Source organism: Rana temporaria, chromosome 11, assembly GCF_905171775.1.
Source record: "Rana temporaria chromosome 11, aRanTem1.1, whole genome shotgun sequence".
Classification (NCBI taxonomy): Eukaryota; Metazoa; Chordata; class Amphibia; order Anura; family Ranidae; genus Rana; species Rana temporaria.
Window position 1 is genome coordinate 50,069,141 of NC_053499.1, and position 26,415 is coordinate 50,095,555.

General features: G+C 42.1%; 1 protein-coding gene across 1 annotated transcript in view; it reads left to right on the forward strand.

The window, feature by feature from the left end:
* The window catches only part of LOC120916795, a 191,478-nt gene that overhangs the window by 129,674 nt on the left and 35,389 nt on the right, over positions 1-26,415 (forward strand). Inside the window, exons 19-20 of the mRNA XM_040327732.1 lie at positions 24,278-24,369; positions 25,500-25,651. Of these exons, the coding sequence (XP_040183666.1) occupies positions 24,278-24,369; positions 25,500-25,651 (244 nt within the window). The remainder of the gene's footprint in view (positions 1-24,277; positions 24,370-25,499; positions 25,652-26,415) is intronic.

Consider the following 26,415-nt stretch of genomic DNA (forward strand, 5'->3'; position numbering starts at 1 on the left):
CAGTGGTGACAACATAACTGTAGGAAAATTAGAACAGGTAGTACCTCTACCCCCTCAGACCAGCAATAACCCAATTGCCACACCCAAAACATATGGGATCAGTACTGAGAGATTTCTTCCAACGCAGGAAAAAAGACAAGACAGTGTTGCGCTCAAAATGAAATCTGTTTAATAATATGCGGAAGTAGACTTTTTAAAGTCTCATCATCATCATCCAATCATAGAAGGGGTAAAGGGTGTGGTCAATAAAATGGGTGTACATTTTATCACTATACAGTAGATATTTTGCCACTCTTAAGATGGCCGACATTAGTTTTGGTGGCTGACAGTTTCGTTATTAATAATAACACATGACCTCTATAGCTCATAATCACGAGGCTTCACTTCCCTGTCCTAACATCTGTTAGACAGTACACAGGAAAAGGACCCCAGACATTTCAACATCAGAAGCTCCAAATAGAATAGAAATTCTGCTGCTCCTGCAAATTGTGCATGCTCTTGCAAAATCTTGTATTCAAAATACAAGATTTAACCCAACTTAGAATACTAGTCAATTTCTTTAAAGTGGAGTTCCACCCTGATTTTTTTTTATCGCCCATTCACAAAGCGCCGTGCGAGTTGCACATGTGCAGTAGGAAACGGGCAGTGAAGCCGTAAGTCTTCACTGCCTGTTTCCCTTAGTCGGGATGGAGGCGCCAGGACCAAGCGATCGCCGTCGGGGGGCCCATCATTGCGGGCGCCTAGGACAGGTAAGTGTCCTTATTAAAAGTCAGCAGGTACGGTGTTAGTAGCTGCTGACTTTAAAAAAAAGAAACAAGGGTGGAATCCTGCTTTAACCAGTGGGTTCAAGCTATAATATATGACCCCATATCACTATAGTGGGGTCCTTATGCCATGCCAATTACTACAATGCCCTCTTTTAGTCACAGCAGTGACTGACCTCTCCACATTGTGATATACACACATAACAAAATAGGCACACAGGAATAATACCATTTGAAACCAACCATTCCCATGTTACCCAGGGGGTTCCCAAGTAATCATTTAGCCTGTTCATCATATCAATACCCCCTCTGGTTCCTTAAGGGAACCATGCCCAGGCCATGTCCTTTTCCAAGCAAGTGACATCCTTCACTGTCCCCGAGAATTCCCATTATTAGAACCAATGAGGCCAAGTAACACCATCCTTTGGGATCACTCAGAATCCATCGATGTACATGCTGTTGCCCAAGGCTAGTGGGTTGTCTGCCAAGGACCCGTCGGGTACCCTCAGAGAATCTTGCAAGGTCAAGCTTGAACCAGAACTTGCAGCAGACTTCCAGAATGTTTGCAAAGAAATTTGATCTGGAAGTGTGCAATGCTGACTTGCTGCAATTGTGCAACACATTTGTGAAGCCTGGTAAGTCTAGCAATAGCTTGACAAGTTATTTTTAAACTTGGCCAAGCCCTCCTTCTGAACTGATGGGGTTTCGGGCCCAGTACAGGAGGGCTGGATGTACTGCCTTATCAGCAGCCCTGCCTATACATTTGCAGCGGAGTCACTTAATCCCAGCACAAAGCAGTACTATAAATGTACTCTGCGCTGCACATGCACTGCTCAGTGTACATTGCAACTGACAGGCCAAGAGAAGCATTTATGAAAGAAAAGACTACTAGGGCTCTCCTGTCATAAAAACCCAACCTGTGTTTAAAAGAAATGAGTTTAATTCCAGTTTAAGATATTGTGTATATAGTATTTAGATGATAAAACCTGTCTAGTACTGTTTTTAAACTGCTTTCCTTTAGAATTGTATTTACTAAACCCATAATAACAAAGTATTTTTAAATCCCTTTTACATTTTAGAGAGGTTTATACCAATATGTCCAGAAAAACAGGTTTATGGCTACACAATAACTTCATGTAAGCCCACTTGCCGCTCTCTGAATGACAATGATGCGACCTGCAACATTAACTTTGACCCATTACCTGGTTGCACATGTAAAAAAGGCTTTTATCAGAATGACAATGATGAATGTGTTCCAGCGTCTGCTTGCCCGTGTTACGTGGGTGGATTGCCAGTAGAAAACGACCAAACAATCAATGAAAATGGAGCACTCTGGTAAGTGTCAACTAATCAAAAGAGAAAGATAATTACGGTGATGCAAATTTTTTTAGTAAACAGCTGCTTATCTTAGTTAACTATAGCCACATACAGTTTTTTTTTTTTGGTATCTGAACCGTTTTATGTTTGCAGCAGTAGCAAATTTAAAGTGGTATTAAACCCAAAAGAAAACATTTATAATATTGCAGCTTAACATTTCTTAAATGTGGTGGCTGCATTCATTTCTTTTTTAGGCTTTCTTTCTTTTATTTTTACCTGGAGATCAGACCAGAAAAACTGTTGTTTTCAAACAGAAGTTGTCCTGCTGATGTAGTACCTACAGGGTTGAGATAAACCATTTAACACTGACAAGGATGGTTATAATGACTAGCTTTTATTTATTTATGCAAAACATTTATACCAAAAGAAAAGTTGCTATAACTGCATACAAAGAGCTAGCCAAAGTTCAGTTTGTTAATGTAGCTAAACCTGTTAGTGCATCTAACACACCCCTACCCCTAGACTGACAATGCTGCTGTCCAAAGGTGCCCCCTGTGCTTCTTTATCCAGAGTGGGGATGCTCTAATACAGGAGGTGTGTTACTGGCCAGATCACCAGGTGAAAACAGAGGGGAAAGCCTAAAAAATGGCTGCTTGTGACGGAACGATTGGCACCCCGCTTAGGTGCTTCCGCCAAACAGTGCCTCCTGCCCTCCAAACCATTCCAGGAGGCCGAGACCCAATTCCAGCCCTTTTACCCCAAGCATTTACAGACAAGATGTTGAAGTAGAACCAGAGAAATAACTCTTTATTGAATAGAAATACAGGTTTTAGACACTTCAAAAGTAGGTCAGTTACTACATGAACAATAAAACCAAATATTTACCAAAAACATCACACAAGGGTTAAATAACAAGCTAAAGTTGACACAAGGCTAATCCCATCACAAGATCCTCCAACCACATTAACCAACTGACAGAGACAATAGGTGACTCAATTAACAATGGGAATTCAAACCTAGGAGGGAGAGACACACACATAACATCTTAATAAACATAATATAGCAGGAGACCCCCAGCATCAGGTTGCTTTAGCTGATTATATTAACATTTGCTTTCAAAATCTCAGTCTAAAGCAGTAAATGCTGGTTTGGACATAGAGGCCCCAAATATGTACCTGGGTCTTCCAGTTCCCAGAGTCTGTGACGCCCCCCCCCCAAACGCCAGGGCCCACAGTCAATAGGCAAGAGACTAGCCCCTGTTCTAGTTGGGTCTGTCACATTGCTCTTATGTTAAAATGCAAGATTACTCTCCATACAACCCCTATACAATCTTGAAAATTGTTAATCAAGTGCAGAAGGGCTGGGTAATTTTTTAATATGGTTAAAGCATATCTAACTCCTAATGTATCATTACTTTCCAAAGCTTAAATGCGGAGGCTTTATTCATTTTCTTTTTTTTTTCTTTTTACTGGTAATAATGCCAGTAAAACACTTCCTGCCCTAAGCAGACAACACTCACTCACTGTACTTCTGAAAGGAGCAAATTTGTCATTGTTTCTAAAAAAGTTGGAAAGCCGATAACATCGCTCAGCATTTCAGTTTAGTGCACAGAAAGTTATAACGACACTGGTACAAGATCAACAAGTGTCAAAATAAAATAAATATGTGCTGTGCTACCAATTCTCAAACACTCAAATATGTGTCACAACATACAAGTTCCGTCATTTCCCACAAATAATGTCTCAAGTGTTGCTCCATGTAACTAAATCAGTTCAAAATAATAACAGTTCATCAAAAGTGAATATAAAATATACACAGACATCAAAAGTGAATAATTGTGACTTTCAACACCAATTGGTCTTCTAAACCACTTCTTCCCGATCACCACCATTCTCTCAGTGCCCTCACCTAAACCACTTAAGGACCCGCTCATGTATATATACTTCCTGTTTTTAAAGATGGATATCTCGGTAATGGCAGCAGCTGCTGCCACAACCGAGATACCTATCTTTTCAGTGAGCGGTCTTGTAAACGATAACGGTGGTCTCCGTGGCGGATACACCGCGAGATCACCGTTATCAGCGGGAGAGGGCCCCCCCTCCTGCCACTCTCCCACGTCCTCCGCCGCTTACCGGAGCCGTCGGCAGCGGCGGAGGCAATTGGGTCCTCTCTCCTGCTCGACAGGGATACGAGTGAGGCCAAGATGGCCCCCACCCTTCCCCATAGCATAGCAGAGTGGAAGTGATGTCAAAACTTCACTTCCGCCCATGCTTCCTAACCACTTCAAAACCGCACGCCATCATATGACGTCCAAAAAGGGGATCTCTTATCCCCGGTGGACGTCATACAGTCCTGATCAAAAGTTTAAGACCACTTGAAAAATGGCAAAAAATCATATTTTACATTGTTGGATCTTAACAAGGTTCCAAGTAGAGCTTCAACATGCAACATGCAACAAGAAGAAATGAGAGTGAGACAAAACATTTTTTGAGCATTCAATTAATTGAAAATAACGAATAAACTGAAACAGGCTGTTTTTCAGCTGATCAAAAGTTAAGTACCACACCTCCAAAAAAAAGCTAAACCCCCACAAAACAGAAATCCAACTTCCAAACATGAACTCAGTAATGAGTAGCTCCGCCGTTATTGTTGATCACTTCAAAAATTTGTTTTGGCATGCTTGATGCAAGCGTTTCCATGAGGTGAGTGGGAACATTTCTCCAAGTGATGAAGACAGCCGCACGAAGGCCATCTACTGTCTGGAACTGTTGTCCATTTTTGTAAACTTCCCTTGCCATCCATCCCCAAAGGTTCTCAAGTAGATTTAGATCAGGGAAACACGAAGAGTGATGTTATTCTCCTGGAAGAAGTCCCTTGTCCTGCGGGCATTGTGTACTGTAGTGTTGTCCTGTTGAAAAACCCAGTCGTTACCACACAGACGAGGGCCCTCAGTCATGAGGAATTCTCTCTGCAACATCTGGACATTGCGAGCGGCCGTTTGAAGTCCCTGCACTTCCTGAAGCTCCATTGTTCCACTGAAGGAAAAAGCACCCCAGACCATTATGGCGCCCCCTCCACTGTGGCGGGTAGAAAACATCTCAGGTGGGATCTGCTTGTCATGCCAGTAACATTGGAAACCATCAGGACCATCAAGGTTACATTTTTTCTCATCAGAGAATAAAACTTTCTTCCACCTTTGAATGTCCCATGTTTGGTGCTCTCTTGCAAAGTCCAAACGAGCAGTTCTGTGGCGTTCAAGGAGGTTTTTGAAGACATTTTTTGTTTTTGAAGACATTCAGTCTCAGATGCCGTCTGATGGTTATGGGGCTGCAGTCAGAACCAGTAAGGGCCTTAATTTGGGTCGAAGATCGTCCAGTGTCTTGATGAGAGACCCTGCTTATGCAGTTCAGCAACCCGACCACGTTCAAAAAGGGAGAGTTTTTTTGCCTTTGCCATCACAACGTGTGACTACCTGACAGAAAATGACAATGAATCCACATCTTTGCACAGATTTGGCCTTTTAACCACTTCCTTACTGGGCACTTAAACCCCCTTCCTGACCAGAGGACTTTTTGCGATTCGGCATTGCGTCGCTTTAACTGACAATTGCGCGGTCGTGGCTCCCAAACAAAATTGACATCCTTTTTTTCCCACAAATAGAGCTTTCTTTTGGTGGTATTTGATCACCTCTGCGGTTTTTATTTTTTGCGCTATAAACAAAAATAGAGCGACAATTTTGAAAAAAAAATATATTTTTTACTTGTTGCTAAAAAATAAATAGCTCGATTTTTTTATTTTGGTTTTTTTTCTCAGTCTAGGCCGATACGTATTTTACATATTTTTGGTAAAAAAAAAAAAATCGCAATAAGCGAATGGTTTGCGCAAAAGTTATAGCGCCTACAAAATAGGGGACAGAATTATTATTATTTTATTTTTTTTACTAGTAATGGTGGCGATCTGCAATTTTTATCTGTACTGCGACATTATGGCGGACACATCGGACACTTTTAACACATTTTTGGCACCATTCACATTTATACTGCGATCAGTGCTATAAATATGCACTAATTACGGTATAAATGTGACTGGCATTGAAGGGGTTAACACTAGGGGGTGAGGGAGGGGTTAAATGTGTACCTTAGTGAGTGTTACTAACTGTGGGGGAAGGGGAGTGACTGGGGGAGGTGACCGATCTGTGTCCCTATGTACAAGAGACACAGATCGGTCTCCTCTCTCTCTGACAGGACATGGATCTGTGTGTTTACACACACAGATCCACATCCTTGTCTCTGTAACCGCCGATCGTGGGAGCCTGGCGGACATCACGGCCGCCAGGCACGCGCATCAGCATCCCAGTGATGCAGCGGGCGCGCGCCCCCCAGTGGCCAGGAGGAGCGGAGGCCTTATAAAGACGGCCACTCAGAGAAGTAGAACCACCCTGCGGCCGTACAAAGTCGTACGGCCGTCGGGAAGTGGTTAAAGGCATGTGGTCCTAAACTTTTGATCAGCTGAAAAACGACCGGTTTCAGTTTATTCGTTATTTTCAATTAATTGAATGCTCAAAAAATGTTTTGTCTCACTCTCATTTCTTCTTGTTGCATGTTGAAGCTCTACTTGGACCCTTGTTAAGATCCAACAATGTCAAATATGATTTTTTGCCATTTTTCAAGTGGTCTTAAACTTTTGACCAGGACTGTATGACGTCCTGTACTTTGTGCGGGGATATCTGAATGATGCCTGCACCTAGAGGCATCATTCAGATACCATTTTCTTCCGGCGGCGATCCTGTGCACCGTAAGAACGATCTGTTAATTTTTTTTTCACAATCTCATTCTTTCCAGCCTGGAGGAGAGATATGGGGTCTTATTGACCCCGCATCTCTCCTTAAAGAAGACCTGTCACACACTATTCCTACTACAAGGGATGTTTACATTCCTTGTAATAGGAATCAAAGCAATCGAAAAAAAAAAATGTTAAAAACAAAGTGTAAAAAATAAATAAATAAGTAAAAAAATAATAATTTAAACGCCCCTGCCCCCGGTAGCTCGCGCTCAGAAGCGAACGCACATGTAAGTTCCGTCCACGTATGTAAACATTGTTCAAACCACACATGTGAGGTGTCGCTGCGTGCGTTAGAGTGTGTGCAACAATTCTAGCACTAGACCTCCTCTGTAACTCTGAACTGGTAACCTGTAAAAAAATAAAAGCGTCGCCTATGGAGATTTTTAAGTAACGAAGTTTGGCGCCATTCCATGAGTGTGCGCAATTTTAAAGCATGACATGTTAGGTATCTATTTACTCGGCGTAACATCATCTTTCATATTTTACAAAAAAAATTGGGCTAACTTTACTGTTTTGTTATTTTTTAATTCATGAAACCATTTTCTTTAAAAAAAAAGGCGTTTGAAAAATTATTGCGCAAATACAGTGCGAAATAAAAAGTTGCAATGACCGCCATTTCATTCCCTAGGGTGTCTGCTAAAAAAACATATATAATGTTTGGGGGTTCTGAGTAATTTTTTAGCAAAATAATGATGATTTGTACATGTAGGAGAGAAGTGTCAGAATAGTCCCGGTATGGAGGTGGGTTTTAAAGCCCTGTATTGAAGTGGTTAAAGCAATATTTTCTTGTTGTCATTTTTTCAAGTCTAAATATGAGATCTGAGGTCTTTTTGACCCCAGATCTCATATTTAAGAGGACCTGTCATGCTTTTTTTATTATAAGGGATGTTTACATTAATAAAAGTGATCCTTTTTTTTTTCAGTGTAAAAATGTAAAAAATAAATAAGAAAACAAAAAAAAAAATGTTTAAAAGCGCCCCGTCCCGACGAGCTCGCGCGCATACGCGAACGCATACGCGAACGCATACGTGAGTAGTGCTCGCATATGAAAACAGTGTTCAAACAACACAAGTGAGGTATTGCCGCGATCATTAGAGTGAGAGCAATGATTCTAGCCCTAGACCTCCTCTGTAGCTCAAAAGATGCAACCTATAGAATTTTTTAAACGTCGCCTATGGAGATTTTTAAGGGTAAAAGTTTGACGCCATTCCACGAGTGGGCGCAATTTTGAAGCGTGACATGTTGGGTATCATTTTACTCAGCGTAACATTATCTTTCACAATATATACAGTACAAAAAATGGGCTAACTTTACTGTTGTCTTATTTTTTTATTAAAAAAAGTGAATTTTTTCCAAAAAAAGTGTGCTTGTAAGACTGCTGCGCAAATACGGTGTGACAAAAAGTATTGCAATGACCGCCATTTTATTTTCTAGTGTGTTAGAAAAAATGTATAATGTTTGGGGGTTTTAAGTAATTTTCTAGCAAAAAAAAATGTTTTAATCTTGTAAACGCCAAATCTGAAAAACAGGCAAGGTCCTTAAGTGGTTAATGGTGTGATATACACACACATGTAAAATCACTTCCAGCTTGCTTCTCTTCAGCTGGAGGTTGGATGCGATTTTAAATGAGTGTACATCACACTCTTAGTATGTTGTGACACATTTGAATGTTTGAGGATTGGTAGCGTAGCACATATTTATTTTATTTTGATACTCATGAATTGGTTGTACACAATTTTGTGCATGCAGAAACTCGTTGATTTTCTATATATTAATATATTGATTCTATTTATATTTCTGTTATAATTGACTTAATCTGAGCACACATTGTAGCGCAGGAGTTACTTACTCACACACACCAAAATCAACCTAATGCAGCCATCACATGTAAGGACTTGTAAGCTACAATATGTGACATGTTTGTTTTTGGGTTTATGTATCCTTTAATCCTTTAAGCAGGTGAAGGCTGATTTAGTAAAGGACTAGAACAGGGGTCGGCAACTCCCATCACATGTGCCAGAGATGGCACCCTGTCCTATATGCTGCTGAGCTCTTCTCATGCCCCACTGACCCCAGTCCGCTGCCCTGCTGACCCCAGTCCTCTGCCCTGCTGACCCCAGTCCTCTGCCCTGCTGACCCCAGTCCTCTACACCTGTCCTATGCCCTGATGACCCCATCCTCTGCCCCACTGACCTCTTTCCCATCTCCTGCTGACCCTGTACACTGCCATGCTGACCCCAGTCCTCTGCCCTCTACACCTGTCCTATGCCCTGATGACCCCATCCTCTGCCCCACTGACCTCTTTCCCATCTCCTGCTGACCCTGTACACTGCCATGCTGACCTCTGTTCTATACCTTACTTTCCCCATCTTCTGACCTGCTGACCTCATCCCATGCCTTATCCAAAGCAAATAGAGAAAAAAGAGGATCACCTCTCCAGGTGGGTCGCTATGTAGAGTAGACTGACTCAGGATACTGTGGGTGCTGGCAATGCACTGGCCATGCATAAGATACAAAGAGAGGAAATGGATAGCCGCACTCCAATAACCAAAAAGGTTGTCTTTTTATTCAAATGAACAGCAAATACATCAATTGACAAGGTTACAGCAAAGGAACAGGGGAACAGCCGACGCGTTTCGCACTGAGATAGTGCTTAATCATGGCTAGTAACTAGCCATGATTAAGCACTAGCAGCCCAATTTTTTTGTAAAATATGAAAGATAATGTTACGCCGAGTAAATAGATACCTAACATGTCACGCTTTAAAATTGCTGAGGTAAACATCCCTTGTAATAGGAATGGCGTGTGACAGGTCCTCGTTATGGAGAGATGCGGGGTCAATAAGACCCCACATCTCTCCTTCATGCTGGAAAGCATGAGATTGTGAAAAAAATTCACCGATCTCATGCTTACTAGCCACAATCGCGGCTTTGTTTACTTCTGGGAACCCGGGCGTGACATCATCACATCATGCCCCGGCCTCCGAAGGTCACCAGTCACCTCTATGCTCGTCATGTGACAACGGCCGCCGCCTATAAGAATGATCAAGCGGCGGAACTGCCGCTATGATCATTCTTATCGTGCACAGAATCGCCGGCAGAAGAAAAGGATATCTGAATGATGCCTCTAGCTGCAGGCATCATTCAGATATCCCCCCACAAAGCCCAGGACGTAACATGACATCCACCCAGGATGGTAGATCCCATCTGTGGATATCATATTACTATGGCTGGGTATTGAAGTGGTTAAAAAGAAAATTCGGCACACTATGCTCAAAGTATTGCCTACCCCTGGAGTCAAGTTTCAGGAGTAAGTTTTCTAGTGCAGGCTAGAAAATAAAACCAAGCATCTAAGCATTTGCTCTGTGCTTGAGAGAGTTTTGTTTCATACAATTTTATAAATCTTGTCATTGTCAAAAGAAAGTCTTTTCAAACTTTTTTTTATGTACAGTGGGATACAAACTAGTACACTGCATATTTGATATACAGATGCAGAACGAAAACATTTGTTTTGTTTCTATTCAGTATAAATTAGTTTAGTTAAATTTGCTTAATTTGTTTAATTCATTTTCAGAATTTGTTTAGATTATTTGAATTCGAATTCCATTCAAATTGCATTAGAATTTGAATGGAATTTTATTTGAATTCCATTTGAATTGCATTCTATTTTAATTATATTCAAAATTGAATTGATTCTATTTGAATTCTGGAAGATGGTTATATTTTTTCTATTCCATTATTTTCTTTGTTTTTTTCTATTTTATTATTTTATTTTATATCCTGTTCTTTTCTATTCTATGCAAATTCAAATGTATTTTATTAAAATTTCGGAAAACGCTTATATTGTTATAGTCTGTCTATTCTTTTCTATTGTTTATTCTATTATTTTCTATTTTATTTTCTATTCTATTCTAATTTATTCTATTCAAAATTTGAATTTCAGAAGATGGTTATATTCTAGTCTATTGTTTTTTTCTGTTCTATTCTTTTATTTTCTATTCTAATCAATTTTTTTTCTATCCTTTTCAAATTCAAATTTATTTTATTAGAATTTGGGGAAATGGTTATATTCTTTTATTTTCTATTATTTTCTATTCTATTCTTTCCTATTATATTCAAATTTAAATGTATTCTATTTGAAATTCAAATTTCAGAAGATGGTTATATTCTATTTTATTCTATTCTATTTTTATTCTATTTTATTCCTTTATTTCCTATTCTATTTTATTTTGTATTCTGTTCTGTTTTACTCATATATTATATAATTGTATTTTCTATTCTATTCTGTTCCTTTATTTTGTATTCTATTCTCTTCTGAATTTTTAATTTGATTCAAAAACAATTCAAATTTGATTAGATACTGTTTGAATTTTGTCCAAAATATTGATTTGTTATTTCGGATTCATGTAAATGTGTTACTATTGTAAATTCGGATACATCTGAGTTTGCAAATAATGAAACATTTGTCCGAATTAAAATTCAGAACAAAACTAACCGCACATCTCTGATATTTGAGCTTACGCCCTATAAACACAAAATTGAATTGCACATTTATGGTTTACTTGGCATTTTATAATTTGCAGCACTTGTACCAAAGGAAAGCTAAACTGCTTGAAACAATCCAATAAAGGTAATAAAAAAATTGAATTACATTTTTCTTATAGTTTTTACAGTATTTATAGTTATCAGTCAACACAGGTCAAAAAGAGCAGTTGGAGAAACAGACAAATCAATGAATTGCAAATGTTTTGATTCCTCAGAATATCAGTTAAGATCTATCCAATATGGATTTATATAATGCATATATTATGGTTTCCAGAAATGCATAGTGCGTTGCAGGTTAGACAGATCTAAATATTCAGACAATGTTTTGACTACAATTATGAACCTCTGGATACCCATTAGCTGTTCTTTTTTAAAGTACATTTCACTATATTGTTTTTGAGAGTATAAGTAATGATGGTGGTAGGCAGGTAAATGTCTAAGAATGATAGATTGGTCATGTTGTGTCCTGCTCCTATAGACAATAAAAAGAAGAAATTGCCCAGCTACACAAAAAAAAAGCATTTGTGATGATCCATATCTCACATCTGGCCCTCCAATTTTGTATATGATCACACTAACAAGTAAAATGATCTTAGCATAAGCAAGACTGATGCCGCGTACACACCATCACTTTATGTGATGAAAAAAGAGAAATTTTTTGTGAAGTAAAAAAACGACGTTTTTGAAACTTCATTTTCAAAAACAACGTTGCCTACACACCATCGTTTTTTTCAAAATGCTCTAGCAAAGCGCGGTTACGTTCAGCACTCTTTTCCATTGAAGCTCGCTTCATAACTTGCTTCTGAGCATGCGCGGGTTTAAAAACTTTGTTTTGCCCACACACTATCATTTTAATTGACACAAAAAAGAAGGCATGCTTCAATTTTTTTTTGTCGTTTTTCACAAGACATAAAACAACGTTTTCCCCCACACACGGTAATTTTAATTGACGTTTTTAAAAACGTAGTTTTTTTTCATCACATAAAGTGATGGTGTGTACGCGGCATGACTCATTGAGGTTGATACAAAAAAAATAATGAGAATCTTTATTCAATAAATTAAAGTGGATGTAAACCCTCACATGTGCCCAGTGAAGTGAACAGCCTCAGATGATACACAGAGATTAAACAAATCTCCCTACATAAGTTTTACATGTGTATCTGCAGTCTTCAGCTTTATATACTGTTTAGAAAGAGCACATCCTGTTAGAATTTTCTCTTACTGAGTCACCTGTGGGTGTGGATTCTTGCCATACACTGGGAGACAGCTGATTGGAGCAAAGGCACACAAACCCCCTCCACATAGGCAGAGACTTGCAGAGCTGTGTTATGAATAGACCAGCTCTCTGCTAATCTATTTATAGAACCCATCCCAACACAAATTGTAGCCTGGTGAGAACTTGTCAGAAGTTATCATGCCGATAACAGAAGAACGGAGCAAGAGAAAGCCACGGGACTTAGTGCTTTTAAAAGGGGTGAGAAAACACTGCAGATGTGCCCATCTCAAATTTCAAGAATCAGGTTTACATACTTTTTAAGTGAAAATTTGCTAAACTTATTCAATCAGGTGAAAAGACAATTCCAGTTTATTTATAGCATTGGTACATAACATCGTATTTAAAGTGGTTGTAAATCCACAATGGCAACTTGCACCTACAGGTAAACCTATATCAAGGCTTACCTGTAGGTGCAAGAAATATCTCCTACAGGGTTAAGGAGATATTTTCACAGAAACTGCACCGCTGTCTACGGTGCATGAGTTCCGTAGACAATGGCGCAGGCTCACTGAGCGGTTCCGTTTTTGTGAATGGCATGCGCGGGAACCAGGAAGAAGCTCCAGGGGACATGGCGGTGGCGGTGGACGGGACCGAGGTGGACTTCGGGGGCTTCGTTCTCAGGTAAGTGACACATAATGAGCTAGTTTGCTGTGCATACTAGCTCATTATGACTTTTCTTGCAGGTGGATTTAAAAAAAAAAAAAAAAAAAAAAAAAAAAGGGAAAAACTAGGGTTTACTTCCTCTTTAAAGTGAGCAAACCTACAATTTCTTGAGTGCTCATGCTCAACCTCTTTATTAAATGAGCCCCAATTATTTGCTAGGTCTTTTACTGTGCTAAAAAAATCTCTCAAAAAAACAAAACAAACTTGAATGGATGTACAGAACAGATCCTGTTTAATGGAAAGTACAGTTATGTACTTTCCATCTCATGGATTAGGTTGCATTAAGGACAGCAAGACTTTTGTTGCAACACTAAAGCCTTGTACACACGATCGGATTTTCCAACGGGAATTGTGTGATGACAGGATGTTGTCACATAATCCGACCGTTTGTATGCTCCATTGGACAATTATTGTCGGAATTTTTGACAACAAATGTGGGATAGCATGCTTTAAAAATTTCTGAGAACAAATGTGTAATGTTGGGTTATCTGATCGTGTGTACACAAGTCTGTCGGAAAAAAAATCCAAAGTACAACACACATTCTCAGAAGCAATACTAACCATAATACAACATTAGAAGAAGTTGTCCAAAGGGTGGCTCTAAATAGCTGAAAAAACATGTTGTTTTGTGTTTGTCAGCCAACAATTATTTGCCGTTTGTATGCAATACAAGTTCAGTGCCAACGCCCTTCAGACAAAAGCCCTACGCTTTGTCCGCAGAAAACCTGATCGTGTGTACCAGGCTTTACTTTCAATCAGGCACTGTCACCCTTAGAATTCCAGTCCTCTGATAGATGGTGCATGCAGGTCCGCTGATAAGGAAGTACAACTGGTCCTGTTGTACTGGGCCCAGGCCCCAGCAGCTAAACAGGGGGGCCCAGGGCAGCTTAATTGTTTATTTCTGCGTACATGAATAAATGGATTTTACTAGACCACAGCCTATGGATTTTACCATAGGATGCATTAAGGTGAAAAAAACACTAACCTTTACAACCCCTTTAAATTACCTTCCCTTTGGCTCCATCAGGTTATCAGAGGGGCCCAGGGTTGGGAGCAGAGGAGGATTTTTTTTTCATTATCGCAACAGCATCAAAGTACCCCTCACAGCCCACCTGAGTACCCGAGTACCTGTCACCAGCCCATCAGAGTACCCAAGTATCTGGCCCAGACCATCAGAGTACCCGAGTACCTGTCACCAGCCCATCTGAGTACCTGTCACCAGACCATCTGAATACCAGAGTACCAGTCACCAGTCAAACTGAATACCCGAGTACCTGTCACCAGCCCATCTGAATACCCGAGTACCTGTCACCAGCCCATCAGTGTACCCGAGTACCTATCTATAGCCCATGCCTCAAAGAAAATATGTTGGGGTGTTAGCTTTCCAAAATTGAGTAATTTTGTGGGTAATTCCACTGTCCTGGTGCTCCAGGACCTTCAAAAGTTATGCTCCTAGAATTCCTGATGGCACTCCCTGCATGTTAGACCTCTGTATGTGGCCAGGCTATGTAAAAGTCTCACACAAATGGTATTGCCATACTCGAGAGGAGTAGCAGAGTGTATTTTGGGGTGTAATTTTTGCTATGTACTGTACATGCTGTGTGTTAGAAATATCCTAGAAATTTACCACTTTCTGTAAAAAAAAAAAAAATATGTTTTCATTTTCTTTCCACGTTTTCCGAAGACTTGTGGAAAAAATGAACCGTTCAAAAGACTCATTATGCCTCATAGAAATTCGGGTCATTTTATGGGTAATTCCATTGTCCTGGTGTTCCAGGGCCTTCAAAATTGTGTTAGGTCATTAGGAAATTTTATGTGCAATTTATGCTCCTAGAATGCTCCTAATGCTTGATTAGACACTTCCTGACAGCAGCATGGCCTGTTATTGCCAGCTGCTGGAGTCATCCTGAACCTCCATCACTGGCTGCCTGGGCTTGTTAACTGACCTACATTGACTATATAGCATGATTGCTAGAGAAGGGGATAAATCTGAATCTCACAGCTGTATGTGGACTACTTGGAACTACTTTTATTATTCCTCCAACTTTACTCCCTTTATGTCCGCTAACGTTTAAACATGGAAGCACCTCTGGGACCCGGTCATGAGGGTATGCCCTCACACTACCTATCATCATCTTCTTCCCCTTCCCTTTTTACCTTCCCCTTCATCTTCACTAGTTTTTTTCCTCTCTCTTCTTTTTTCTCTTTCCTTTTTTTTTGTCTGGTGTAAGTTCTCCTTTTAGAATGTCCCTTTTTGGTGCCTTTTTTCTCTCTAAGGATATGGGAAAGGGCATTGAAAAGGTTCATCCACTCAATATGCACATGTGACCATCTGGTTTCCTTGATGCTACAGTGGGGACCCTTATTCTCTTACATCTGGTTAGTCTGTATTACTGTACTCAGTATATAATTTGTAGACATGTGCATTCGTTTTTCATCCGAATGAATTTTCGTCTGAATTTCAGGTATTTTCGTTATTGTTTTAACAAACGAAAACAAACGCACAGAATCTGAAATCCAAAAGATCTGACATAAAAAATGCTTTATTTTAGTTTTCGTTGCTACAACAGTTCGATATAGATAGGAGATTCAAAATGACGCTGACAATAGCAACCTGTGGTTGAATGTGCCTAACCTTAACTTTATTAGTCCAAGATTATTCTACATAGAGAGGAAAGATTCGAAATAGAGAGAAAATATTTGACACTTTAGAGACAGTGTTGGGGTAGACCATTCGACATGAACGACGAAGATTCGTTGAAGCGGCGAAAAACATACAAACGTTGAATCTGTCATTGAAGGCTTATAGTGTCTTTTGAAAGTTCTAAGAAGATTTGACAAGCAGCTAAACTGTGCAACGCTGCAATCGTACATTTTCGGTCAAATGCTCGGCCCATAGGCTATAGAAGAATTTGAATGTTGGTTGACTAGTAATAATAATTTATAAATATAATTAATACCAGTGTCATACAACATTAGAATTCTTCTATAGCTTGTAGGCGGAACATTCGACCGGAAATGTACAATTGCGGCGTCATACAGTTTAGCTGCTCCGTCAAACCTTAGAACATTCGAAAAGACAACATAAGCCTTCAATTGACAGATTCGACCTTAATTAATTTGGATTTTCGGACGAATGCATTTAACGAAATGAAATAAAAAAAAGAATTTCGGGAGTTACTAAATAAATGTATTTTTTGGACGAAAACGAAGTTCAGAAACAAAATATTTCAGTGTGCACATGTCTAATAATTTGTTATGTTCTGGAGTAAGGATTGTTGTCCTTTCATTCTTTCATCTGTGTTTCAACTAAGATGTTAATGATGTCAATAGCTTGGATATACACTGTTTATGCACTTCGGTATCTATGGCCGCAATTTAGATACATTGGAGTATCTTTAGTGCGGCGTAGCGCATCTGATATGCGCTACGCCGCCGTAAGATAGTGAGGGGAGATCAGTATTCACAAAGCTCTTGCCGACAACTTTGCGCTGGCGTAGCTTAAATAGGCTAGCGTAAGCCCGCATAATTCAAAGTAGGTGGAAGGTGGGCGTGATGTATTTAAATGAATCGTAACCCCTTGTTAATAAAGAGCCGAACGAACGGCGCATGCGCTCGCATGCTCAGTATCACGTTGAATTTACTCCCTAACATACGCTGGCTCAATGCCTGTGACGTAAACGTAACCTACCCCCAGACCCATTCACGTACAACTTACGTAAACAACGTAAAATTCGACGGCTGTTCCGACATCCATACTTTGCATTGGCTGCGCCTCATATAGCAGGGGTAACGTTACGCCGGACGTAAGCCTTACGTAAACGGCGTATCTAAATCCGACGGGCGCAAGTACGTTTCTGAATCAGCGTATCTAGCTCATTTGCATATTCTACGCGTAAATCTACCGAAGCGCCCCTATCGGCCAGCGTAAATATGCACCCAAGATACGACGGCGTAAAAGACTTACGTCAGTCGTATCTTGGACAAATTCTGGCGTATCTGATTCTTTGAATCAGGCGCATACATACGACGCCTCACATTCTGACTTACGACGGCGTATCTGGAGATACGCCGTCGTAAGTCCTTTATGAATCTGGCCCAAGATGTTTATCCTATACGGACTGATCTAGGATCTGTTCTGTATGTTGTTTCTCTGTATACTTAAACATTTTAAAAACTTAAAAAAAGAGAGACTAAACTCTGACCACCAAATTAAAGGGGAGCACTACATTGACTGTCACTGCACACCACAGCACTGAGCATCAATATAACTGGTAACCATACTGCATACAAATGTAATGTGACCGGGGGAACTATACTGACTGTCAATTAAACTGGGAGCATTGTACTGACCACCAATATACAGTACCTGGGGGCACTACAGTGACTATTATTATTATTATTATTATACAGGATTTATATAGCGCCAACAGTTTGCGTATATAACGTGGGCATTACACTGACCACCAGCATAAATGGAGACAGAACATCAGCATCCAGTGTGATGGAGCACTTTTACACTGACTAGCAATTAAAAGGGCACACCAATTTAAACATTCTGGCCTGGATTCAGAAAGGACTTACGACGGCGTATCTCCAGATACGCCATCGTAAGTCCAAATGAGCGCCGTCGTATCTATGCGCTGATTCATATAGGCAGTTACGCCTGAATTTGGCCAAGATACGACCGACATAAGTGTCTTACGCCGTAGTATCTTGGGCGCATATTTACACTGGCCGCTAGGGGTGCTTTCGTAGATTTACGCGTTAAATATGCAAATTACCTAGATACGCCGATTCAAAAACGTACTTGCACCCTTCGGATTTAGCTACGCGGTTTACGTAAGGCGTCGGTCCGGCGTAACTTTACCCCTCATAAAGCAGGGGTAAGTCATGTTAAGGTATGGACGTTGGAAACGTCGGAACAGCGTCGTATTTTACGTCGTTTGCGTAAGTCGTACGTGAATGGGGCTGGGCGTAAGTTACCTTCACGTCGACAAAGCATTGAGCCGACGTATCTTAGGGAGTATTTGCGACGTTATTTTGAGCATGCGCGCGCATGCGCCGTTCGATCAAACATGCATTTACATGGGGTCACGCTTCATTACAATACAACACGCCCACTGCCTTGCTACTTTAAATTACACGGGCTTACGTTGGCCCATTTACGATACGTCGACGTAACTTTGGGAGCAAGTGCTTTCTGAATACAGTACTTGCCACTCAATGTTACGTCGCCAGTTCATTTTCTGGCCATTACAATTATAATTTGTTTAATTTAATAACTATTAATGACAATGACTTTGTTGTATAGAGCAGAGGGTGTTAGAGAAAATAATCTGCCCCAGGTGTCAAATATTCTAGGCTCAAACTTGAGGGTGTATACCTAAACACTGAAAAAACGGAAAATTGTATACTCACCTTTCCGTAATTTTCCTTTCCTGACGCATCTTCATGGCAGCACACACTGGGTTGTGACTCCGCCCCCACAACCTGACAGGATTGGTTAGCTATAAATTTGAAGGGGAGACGCCCCGCACCATTCTCTGTATATATCATCATAAAACAATAGGGCGGGCATCTGTGTGCTGCCATGAAGATGCGTCAGGAAAGGAAAATTACGGAAAGGTGAGTATACAATTTTCCGTTTTCCTGACGCATTCATGGCAGCACACACTGGGAAATAACTCGCCAGTCGGGAGGGTGCAAGAAAACAGTAATATTTATTCTCTATAGCGCTGAGGAATTGGCTCTAAGAACAGATCTGCCAAAGTCGACGGTAGCCAGGAGAGCAGAATCCACTCTGTAGTGAGAAATTAAGATGTGTTGGGAAGACCAAGTTGCTGTTCTGCCTATGGTTTCCGGTGAAATCCCGCAATATGCTGCCCAAGAAGTGGCCACTGCCGCTGTCGAATGAGCCCTAATGCTCTTTAGGAGTCGTAAGTTGTTGGATGGAATAGGTCTCCGCGATAGCACTAACAACCAAGAGGTAATGGTACGGGAGGTAGCTGGCTGACCTCGTCTGCTCCCGTGTGGGATAATTAAGACAGAATCCGTCTTCCTGAGATGTAGCTGTGAAGTAACTGGAGATGGTAGGTTTGACATCCTAGGCATGGGACTCGCCCCTCTCATTAGTAAAAGATGGAAGGACGATGTCCTGGTTATAATGAAAGGAGGAAGTTACCCTTGGATAGAAATGGTCTGAGGGCTTCAGAACCACTCTGTCAGGGGAGAACACTAAATAGGGGTTCCGTAGCCATAAGTGCTTGTATCTCTGACGTCCTCTTAGCTGAGGTGATCGCAATACGGGAAGCCATCTTCAGAGCTAGGTTCCACGGTGAGACTAAGTTGAATGGAGAAAAGGGTGGATTGGACAGGGCCTCGAGTACTACACAGAGATCCCCTGTTGGAAAGGCTGGCCTCCTAGATGGTCTGATCTTACGCAGGCCCTGAGGAACAGAGTGACCGGATGATGAAGAGCCCATCTAGTACCCGTCATGGCTGAAAGGGCGGATACTTGCACCTTCAGGGTACCCGGGCCCTTGTTAAGCCCTGACTGAAGAAATTCAAGAATTTGAGATGGGATTCCAATCTCTTTGCTGCGACGACACGAACCTCTCCCAGATCCTAGTATAGGTGACATCAGTGGAGCTCCTTAGAGCTTGTAATAAGGTTTATATTACCTCCTGAGAGTATCCTAGTTCCCCTAACCTAGCCCTCTCAACTTCCAAGCTGGCAAATGCAGCTTCTCTGGGCTGGATGGAAGAATTGCCTCTGATGTATGAGATCCCAGGTTACTGGAAGATGTATTGGAGGCCGCGTACCTAGTTGTAGCAGGGTCGTAAACCATGGCCTCCTCGGTCGGAACGGTATTAGTACAATAACCGTGGCTGAGGACCTCCGAAGTCGGGACAGGAATCTTGTAATCCGAGAAGTTGGAAGAAAAATGTACCCCAGCTCGAAGCTCCATGGAAGAGCTAGGCAGTTTGTCCCTTCGGCTGATGGAAAGTGGGCTCTGGACAGGAACCTCTGACACTTGGAGTTCTTTGGCGTGGCCGCTAGGTCGACATCTGGTATTCCACAAGTTTTCGTAAGAATGGAGAATACCTGTTGGTTCAGGGACCATTCGTTGTTTGAAAGTGTCTCTCGGCTTAGGTAGTTGGCCAACGAATTCTGTGTTGCCGGGACGTACACTGCCCATAGATCTAACAGGTGCACTTGTGCCCTTTCCAATATGGGCAAACTTCCTCTTGAAGCGTGCGACTCCTGATGCCCCCTGTATCTGGATACATGACACCGCTACTTGTTGTCCATCCTGATCAGGACACTCTTCCCCTCTAGAAGAGGCGCAACGGCCAGAAGAGCCTGAAAGGCTGCTCTGAGCTCTAAAATATTTGACACTATGCCCTGAGCCTGAAAGTGCCACTGTCCTTGGGCTACTTGGTCTAGATAGTGTGGACCCCATCCCCCCTGGCTGGCGTCCGATGTTACTACTTCTGGACTTGGGGGAACTATTGGAATGCACTCCCTGAGGTTGGACGGGTGTGTCCACCACCATACTAATTGCTTTACCCAGTTCGGGATGTGAATGGTTTGGAGTATTGACGTTCCATTCCACTGCCTGAGAAAGGAGTTCTGTAAGACTTGCATGTGTCACAGGGGCCACTGTATCAAAGGTATGGATGCTGACATGGACCCCCGGGTACTGAGGCAGGCTCTGACAGTAGACGTCTGGATGATAGCAGATTCTGTACCTTCTGGAGTAAGGGCTTCAGCCTCTCTTGAGGGAGTTGCACCCGGTACAACCTGGTATATTATTCTGCCCCTAGGAACACCCTGACTTGCTGAATGCTCTGGGTGCTGAGGCGATGCCGAATGGGGGGCACCAAAATTGGAAATGAGATTGATAGATTGAGAACCGAAGGGACCTCTGGAAGGCGGGATGATCGGGACGTGAAGGTAAACGTCCGAAAAATCTAGGAGATAGCATCCAGTCTCCCACGTCCACTGTCAACAAAATGGACTGAAGGCTTTTCCAATCTGAGGGCCTCTATTTTGATCGTCTGTTGAACCTCTTTAGGTCCAGGACTGGACGTAGATCCCCTGTTTTTTTTTTTTTTGTACCAGAAATAAAGGGGAATAAAACCCCCTCCCTTTCTGGTGCGGAGATACTTGGTAGGCTGGAATGTGTTCCCTGGCAATGTGCCCATGAATTTCCAATTGTGACCGGTCTTGATAGAGGATAGTGTCCATGAATCTGTTATACGAGTTGCCCATATCCAAGCGAATCTCTTGAGTCTGGTGCCCACCTGAGTGGGCAGACGGACCCTCAAAAAGGACTTCTGCTGTTCCCCGGCTGTGATAGCCTTGGCTTACTGTAAATACATGAAGGAGGGTCGAGTCTTCCAGTCCCTCCTAAATTTCCTGCCGGGACGGTAGGATCTAGCATCCCTGTACTTGACAGGAAGATCGTGTCTGTACGCGGGGCCCTTCTGGGGCTCTGGTCTCCTATCGGAGGGAATCAGCCCGGATTTTCCCCCGGTAACCTTGGAGATGGCCAAGTCCATCTTTGTGCCAAATACACTTGAGCCGCCATATGGAGTTTTGCACCAGTAGATTTTGATGCTGCCTCCGCTATCCAGGGTCTCAGCCATAAGGCTCTTCCCAGTCATGAAGTCGCCCCCTCAGGAGCCGTAAGCCAACTTAATTTCCCTGCAGGGAGGAGAATATCTTCCCCTGGTCGGCTCCTTCTAGAATGGAATTCTCAACGTTAGCCGCCCATGCAGCGATAGTATTAGCTACTGCCGCCGTGGTGATAGCCGGCCTACTAGCGTCTCCTGCCGTGGAGCAGGCTTTCTTCAGTTCTATATTGATTTCACGATCAAGAACGTCCCAGATGGTAACTGCATTTTCAATCGGTAGAGAAATGTCTCTAGCGAGTCGCATTAAAGATGAATCGACCGTAGTTGCATTGATCAAAGAATTCATCCTAGACTCCCACAAGGGGTACAATCTGCAAACTTGTTGCTCATACTGGGCCGCTTATGCGATCTCCCCCACTCATCCTTTATGAGGTTTTCCAGCTCTTTGATGAAGGGAAATGATTCAGGACCCCCTTTTCAGCACCAGGAAATATTTCTGAACCTTCAGAGGTTCTGCCATAACCCCTTCCCAGCCGATCGCTTCCTCGACTGAATGGGCAAATGGTTCAACTAAAAGAAGAGACAGTCCGGCGCCTGCTCACACTCCTCATTCTTAGAGAGGGTTTTTGCAGCCTGGCGTAACGGCCGGGTGCTGGGCGATGTGCTTGGGGAAGGATCGCCCACAATTGATCCCTGTGCGATTCTCCTAGGAGCTCAGTATATACTCTGGCCTCCGAATCCTTGGTTACTTCAATGAAGCATGAGCGGCAGGCCAATTCCCCTGGCAAGGCTGGCGCCCCGCATATTTGGCAAACATTTGCTGTGGTGCGGGTAAGATAGCTCCATCTGGGATGAAGGTAATCGTCTGCGGTGGGACCGACTATGACAGGAGTGGCTGTGACGCGAGCGGCTATGCCTTGATTGAAGAAAGCAAGAGGGTAACCTTGAGTGACTTCTTGCGCCTTCTGCCGGAAGCATGGCTAGAATCTCCCTCTGTGCCGCAAACTTGCGTCTTTTGACCCGATAGGGCTACCAAAACTGTAGCGTCAGTGGCCAAGCTCTCTTTTTTGTCTCTTCTCTACTTACCACCTTCTGGACGGCCTCTATACCTGGTCAGCTGATGGTGGTCTGCGAGGGCAGTGGCCCCCATGAGGATAGCAGGGAGACAGCCCGGAAAGGTGGGAAAAAAGAGAGAAGGGAAAACATTACAATATGTCCCCCCCCCAACATTTCTATTTATTAAATATAATAATTGTATATACATATATCTATCCTTATTTTATTTTTTATTTTTTGGATTATATTAATTGTTTAATTATGGATATACTTTCTCCTATAATATGTTATAAATTAATATAATAAATGTATTATATCTTCAATCCTATTTGTTCCTGTTTTTTTTTTTTTTGTGTGTGTGTAATCAATTGGCCCAGGCTGAACTGGGACGAGCCTGCACACACCTGGTGCAATCTTCACTCTGAGTAGAGCAGAGCAGCAGGACTGCAGCCAGAACTACAGAGCGATAGGACTGTTTCCTTTTTTTTTTTTTTTTAAACGGCGCCGCCATTTGGAATAGGGCAGAGGAGACCGGCGGCATCATCACTGAGCTGCGTGCATGCGCAGAGCGCTGAGGGGAACGCGGCGGTGACCCCGAGAGTATGGGGTGTCAGAGGAACCACAGGGCTCAGCAGAGCTGAGAAAAAAACAACAGGCAGGCAAAGGTACAAAACGGACTAACCTTAGGTGGCAAATGTAATGATACAAATACCTTTGTGGAAGCACACACTGCACTGGAAGGAAAGACAGAGCGAAAGTGGGGGCCACTGCGAGATTTGAAGCTTCTTTAAAGCTTGCTACAGATGCCAGTATAATTCCAGAGCCCCTGAGACCACCAGAACGGGGGTTCCCACCATAAAGCTCATTTAGAGACTGTACAGGAGGGACTTCCAAACAGGAGAGGCTGAACCTGCTGGGGCGATCTGCGGTAAGAGGCATGCTTCTTGCTTGTTCGTCCAATCTGTCAGGTGAGGATAAAAAAAGAGAATGGTGCGGGGCGTCTCCCCTTCAAATTTATAGCTAACCAATCCTGTCAGGTTGTGGGGGCGGAGTCACAACCCAGTGTGTGCTGCCATGAATGCGTCAGGAAAAAACAGTTCTATATGATAAATCCCAATACCTTTGTGAACTTTTATAATAAACTGCTGCCTTTCTACTTTTTTTTTTTTTTAGCATGTGTACCACCAATGGTATTTGCTAATTGCAGTACTTCAAATACTGGAGCAGAATGTGCTAAAAGTTGTCAAACTCTGGACATGCAGTGTGTGAGTATTTAATTTTGTAATACATTGTGGCATTGTACTCTGTTTGTCCATGTAGCTCTTTTTTATTTTGATTAAAGGGTCAGTATGCCTGGAAGTTTGGGTATGTCTACCCACCTTTGTGTATCCAAGTTAGTGTTACTGCATATTCCATAGCATGAAGTAAAAAAAAAATGTTAACAGAAAGAGTTGCCCTTGCTCATATTGTTCACAGCAAGTATGTAGACTAAAGAATTTAGAGATCTCATCAATAGAGTCCCCAAGAAATTGTCAGGAGGTTTAAGGCCAGCCGTAGATGGAGAAAATGTATTTCCTGCAACCACGGGTTGACAGACAATGTTGACAGGGGAATCCCTCCCGTCGAGCCATTGTTTTCTCCCGGTTGGAGAAGCCGTCCCCACCAGGAGAACACAATAATTACTGCTAGTGGCTAAAACAGCTGCATGCAATAAGTAAAAAATTGGGCAGGTTGGTTGTACCCAAGTTGTTCAACCTGGGTACATTCAGCCCGCCCATACATGGTTCAAATCATGACCAGCTCCTGCTGAACTGCCCGAGATTCTAACCATCTATGATTGGCTTAAGCTTCCACATCTACAACAATTAATGATATAAATTTGGGTAGATTGACCCTTAAAAGCTGTATATTTTTTTTAATCCTTTAAAGTGGTAGTAAACCCGTGTTTTTTTTTTACTTGTACATAAGTATATTAGTATAATAAGGCTTTTCTTGTAGGTAGAGTGACTATCCCCTAAACTTGTAGATATATTTACACTGGATGCAGCCAGTGACATCACCAGCTGTGCTCTGATGGTCCAGCATACTGTGCTGGACCTTCAGAGCTTTGTGTCAGAGTCAAGGGCTCCCAGAAGGAATACCAGGGGAAGATGGAAGCCCTGTCAGCGGTAACAGCATGCAGCTGGAGGGCTTTGTTCTAAGGTAGATGTTTCATAATGTGCTAGTATGCAATGCATACTAACACATTATGCCATTGCTTTGCAGGGGTTTTCGATTTTTTTTTTAATAAATGCAGCGGTTTACTATCGCTTTAACCCAATATTCAGTTGCTGTTGTACTCTCTGTCAGTTTAATTGTCCTATATTGTTGAGAATGGTTTGTGTTTTTTTTTTAGTATTTAACTAGATGTGTCCCAGGGTGCGTTTGTCCACCTGGGCTGGTGTCTTATGAGAAAGGAGGATGCATTCCTGAAGATCAATGCCCATGTTATCACAACACAGCTGCATATAAATCTGGAGAAGAGATTCAAATCAGATGCAACACTTGGTATGTGCAAATAAATCTCTTTCCCGTCCCCTAATTGCCAGGTAGACACATTTTCTGAATTTCTTAAACCTATCAGTGCTACATACTGTATGTGTTGTAAAAAACAAAGCGATAAAGCTGGCCTCTCTTGCTTCTCCAGTCCAAGCTCTCTTAGAAGTGTGACAGTTAGTGCACCAGGCATTGGATGGGCATGAGTGTGTGTGAGGTGTCTTACCAGTGGTTGGAATCTCAGGAATGATATTGCTGGACCCACAGCCAGAGTCAATTAACCAACAGATTAGAATGCATCAAGAAGTGAGCAGGGGGCTGAAGTGTAAGAACAGGATACAAGACAGAGATGAAGACAAACCAAAGTTGATAACTGCCAAATAGTGAGATACAATGCAACAGGTGGAATCAAGACTAGGAGACAGACTGAGATTAGTAACCTACAGGCAATGGGGTATAACATTGGCAGGCGGGGAAAGGTTGGGAATCCAAGGTCAACAACGGAGGATCAGAAGGTCAGGTATGCAAGCACAAAAGCTGTCCAAAGGAAAGTCAGGAACAATAGCCAGGTCAATAACAGCAAGCATTTACAGGTCACAGATCAGCATAAAGAAATGAGTAAAGATGAAGACCATTGAGTAATGATGCTGAAAAGAACTGATCCTTAAATAGTCAGTTTGGCACCACCACTAATAGCAGGCATGAATGATTTCCCATGCTGTGAGTTGCGCTCATGAACATATGCACACTTGTGAAAGGATGCACAGCCAGGCACA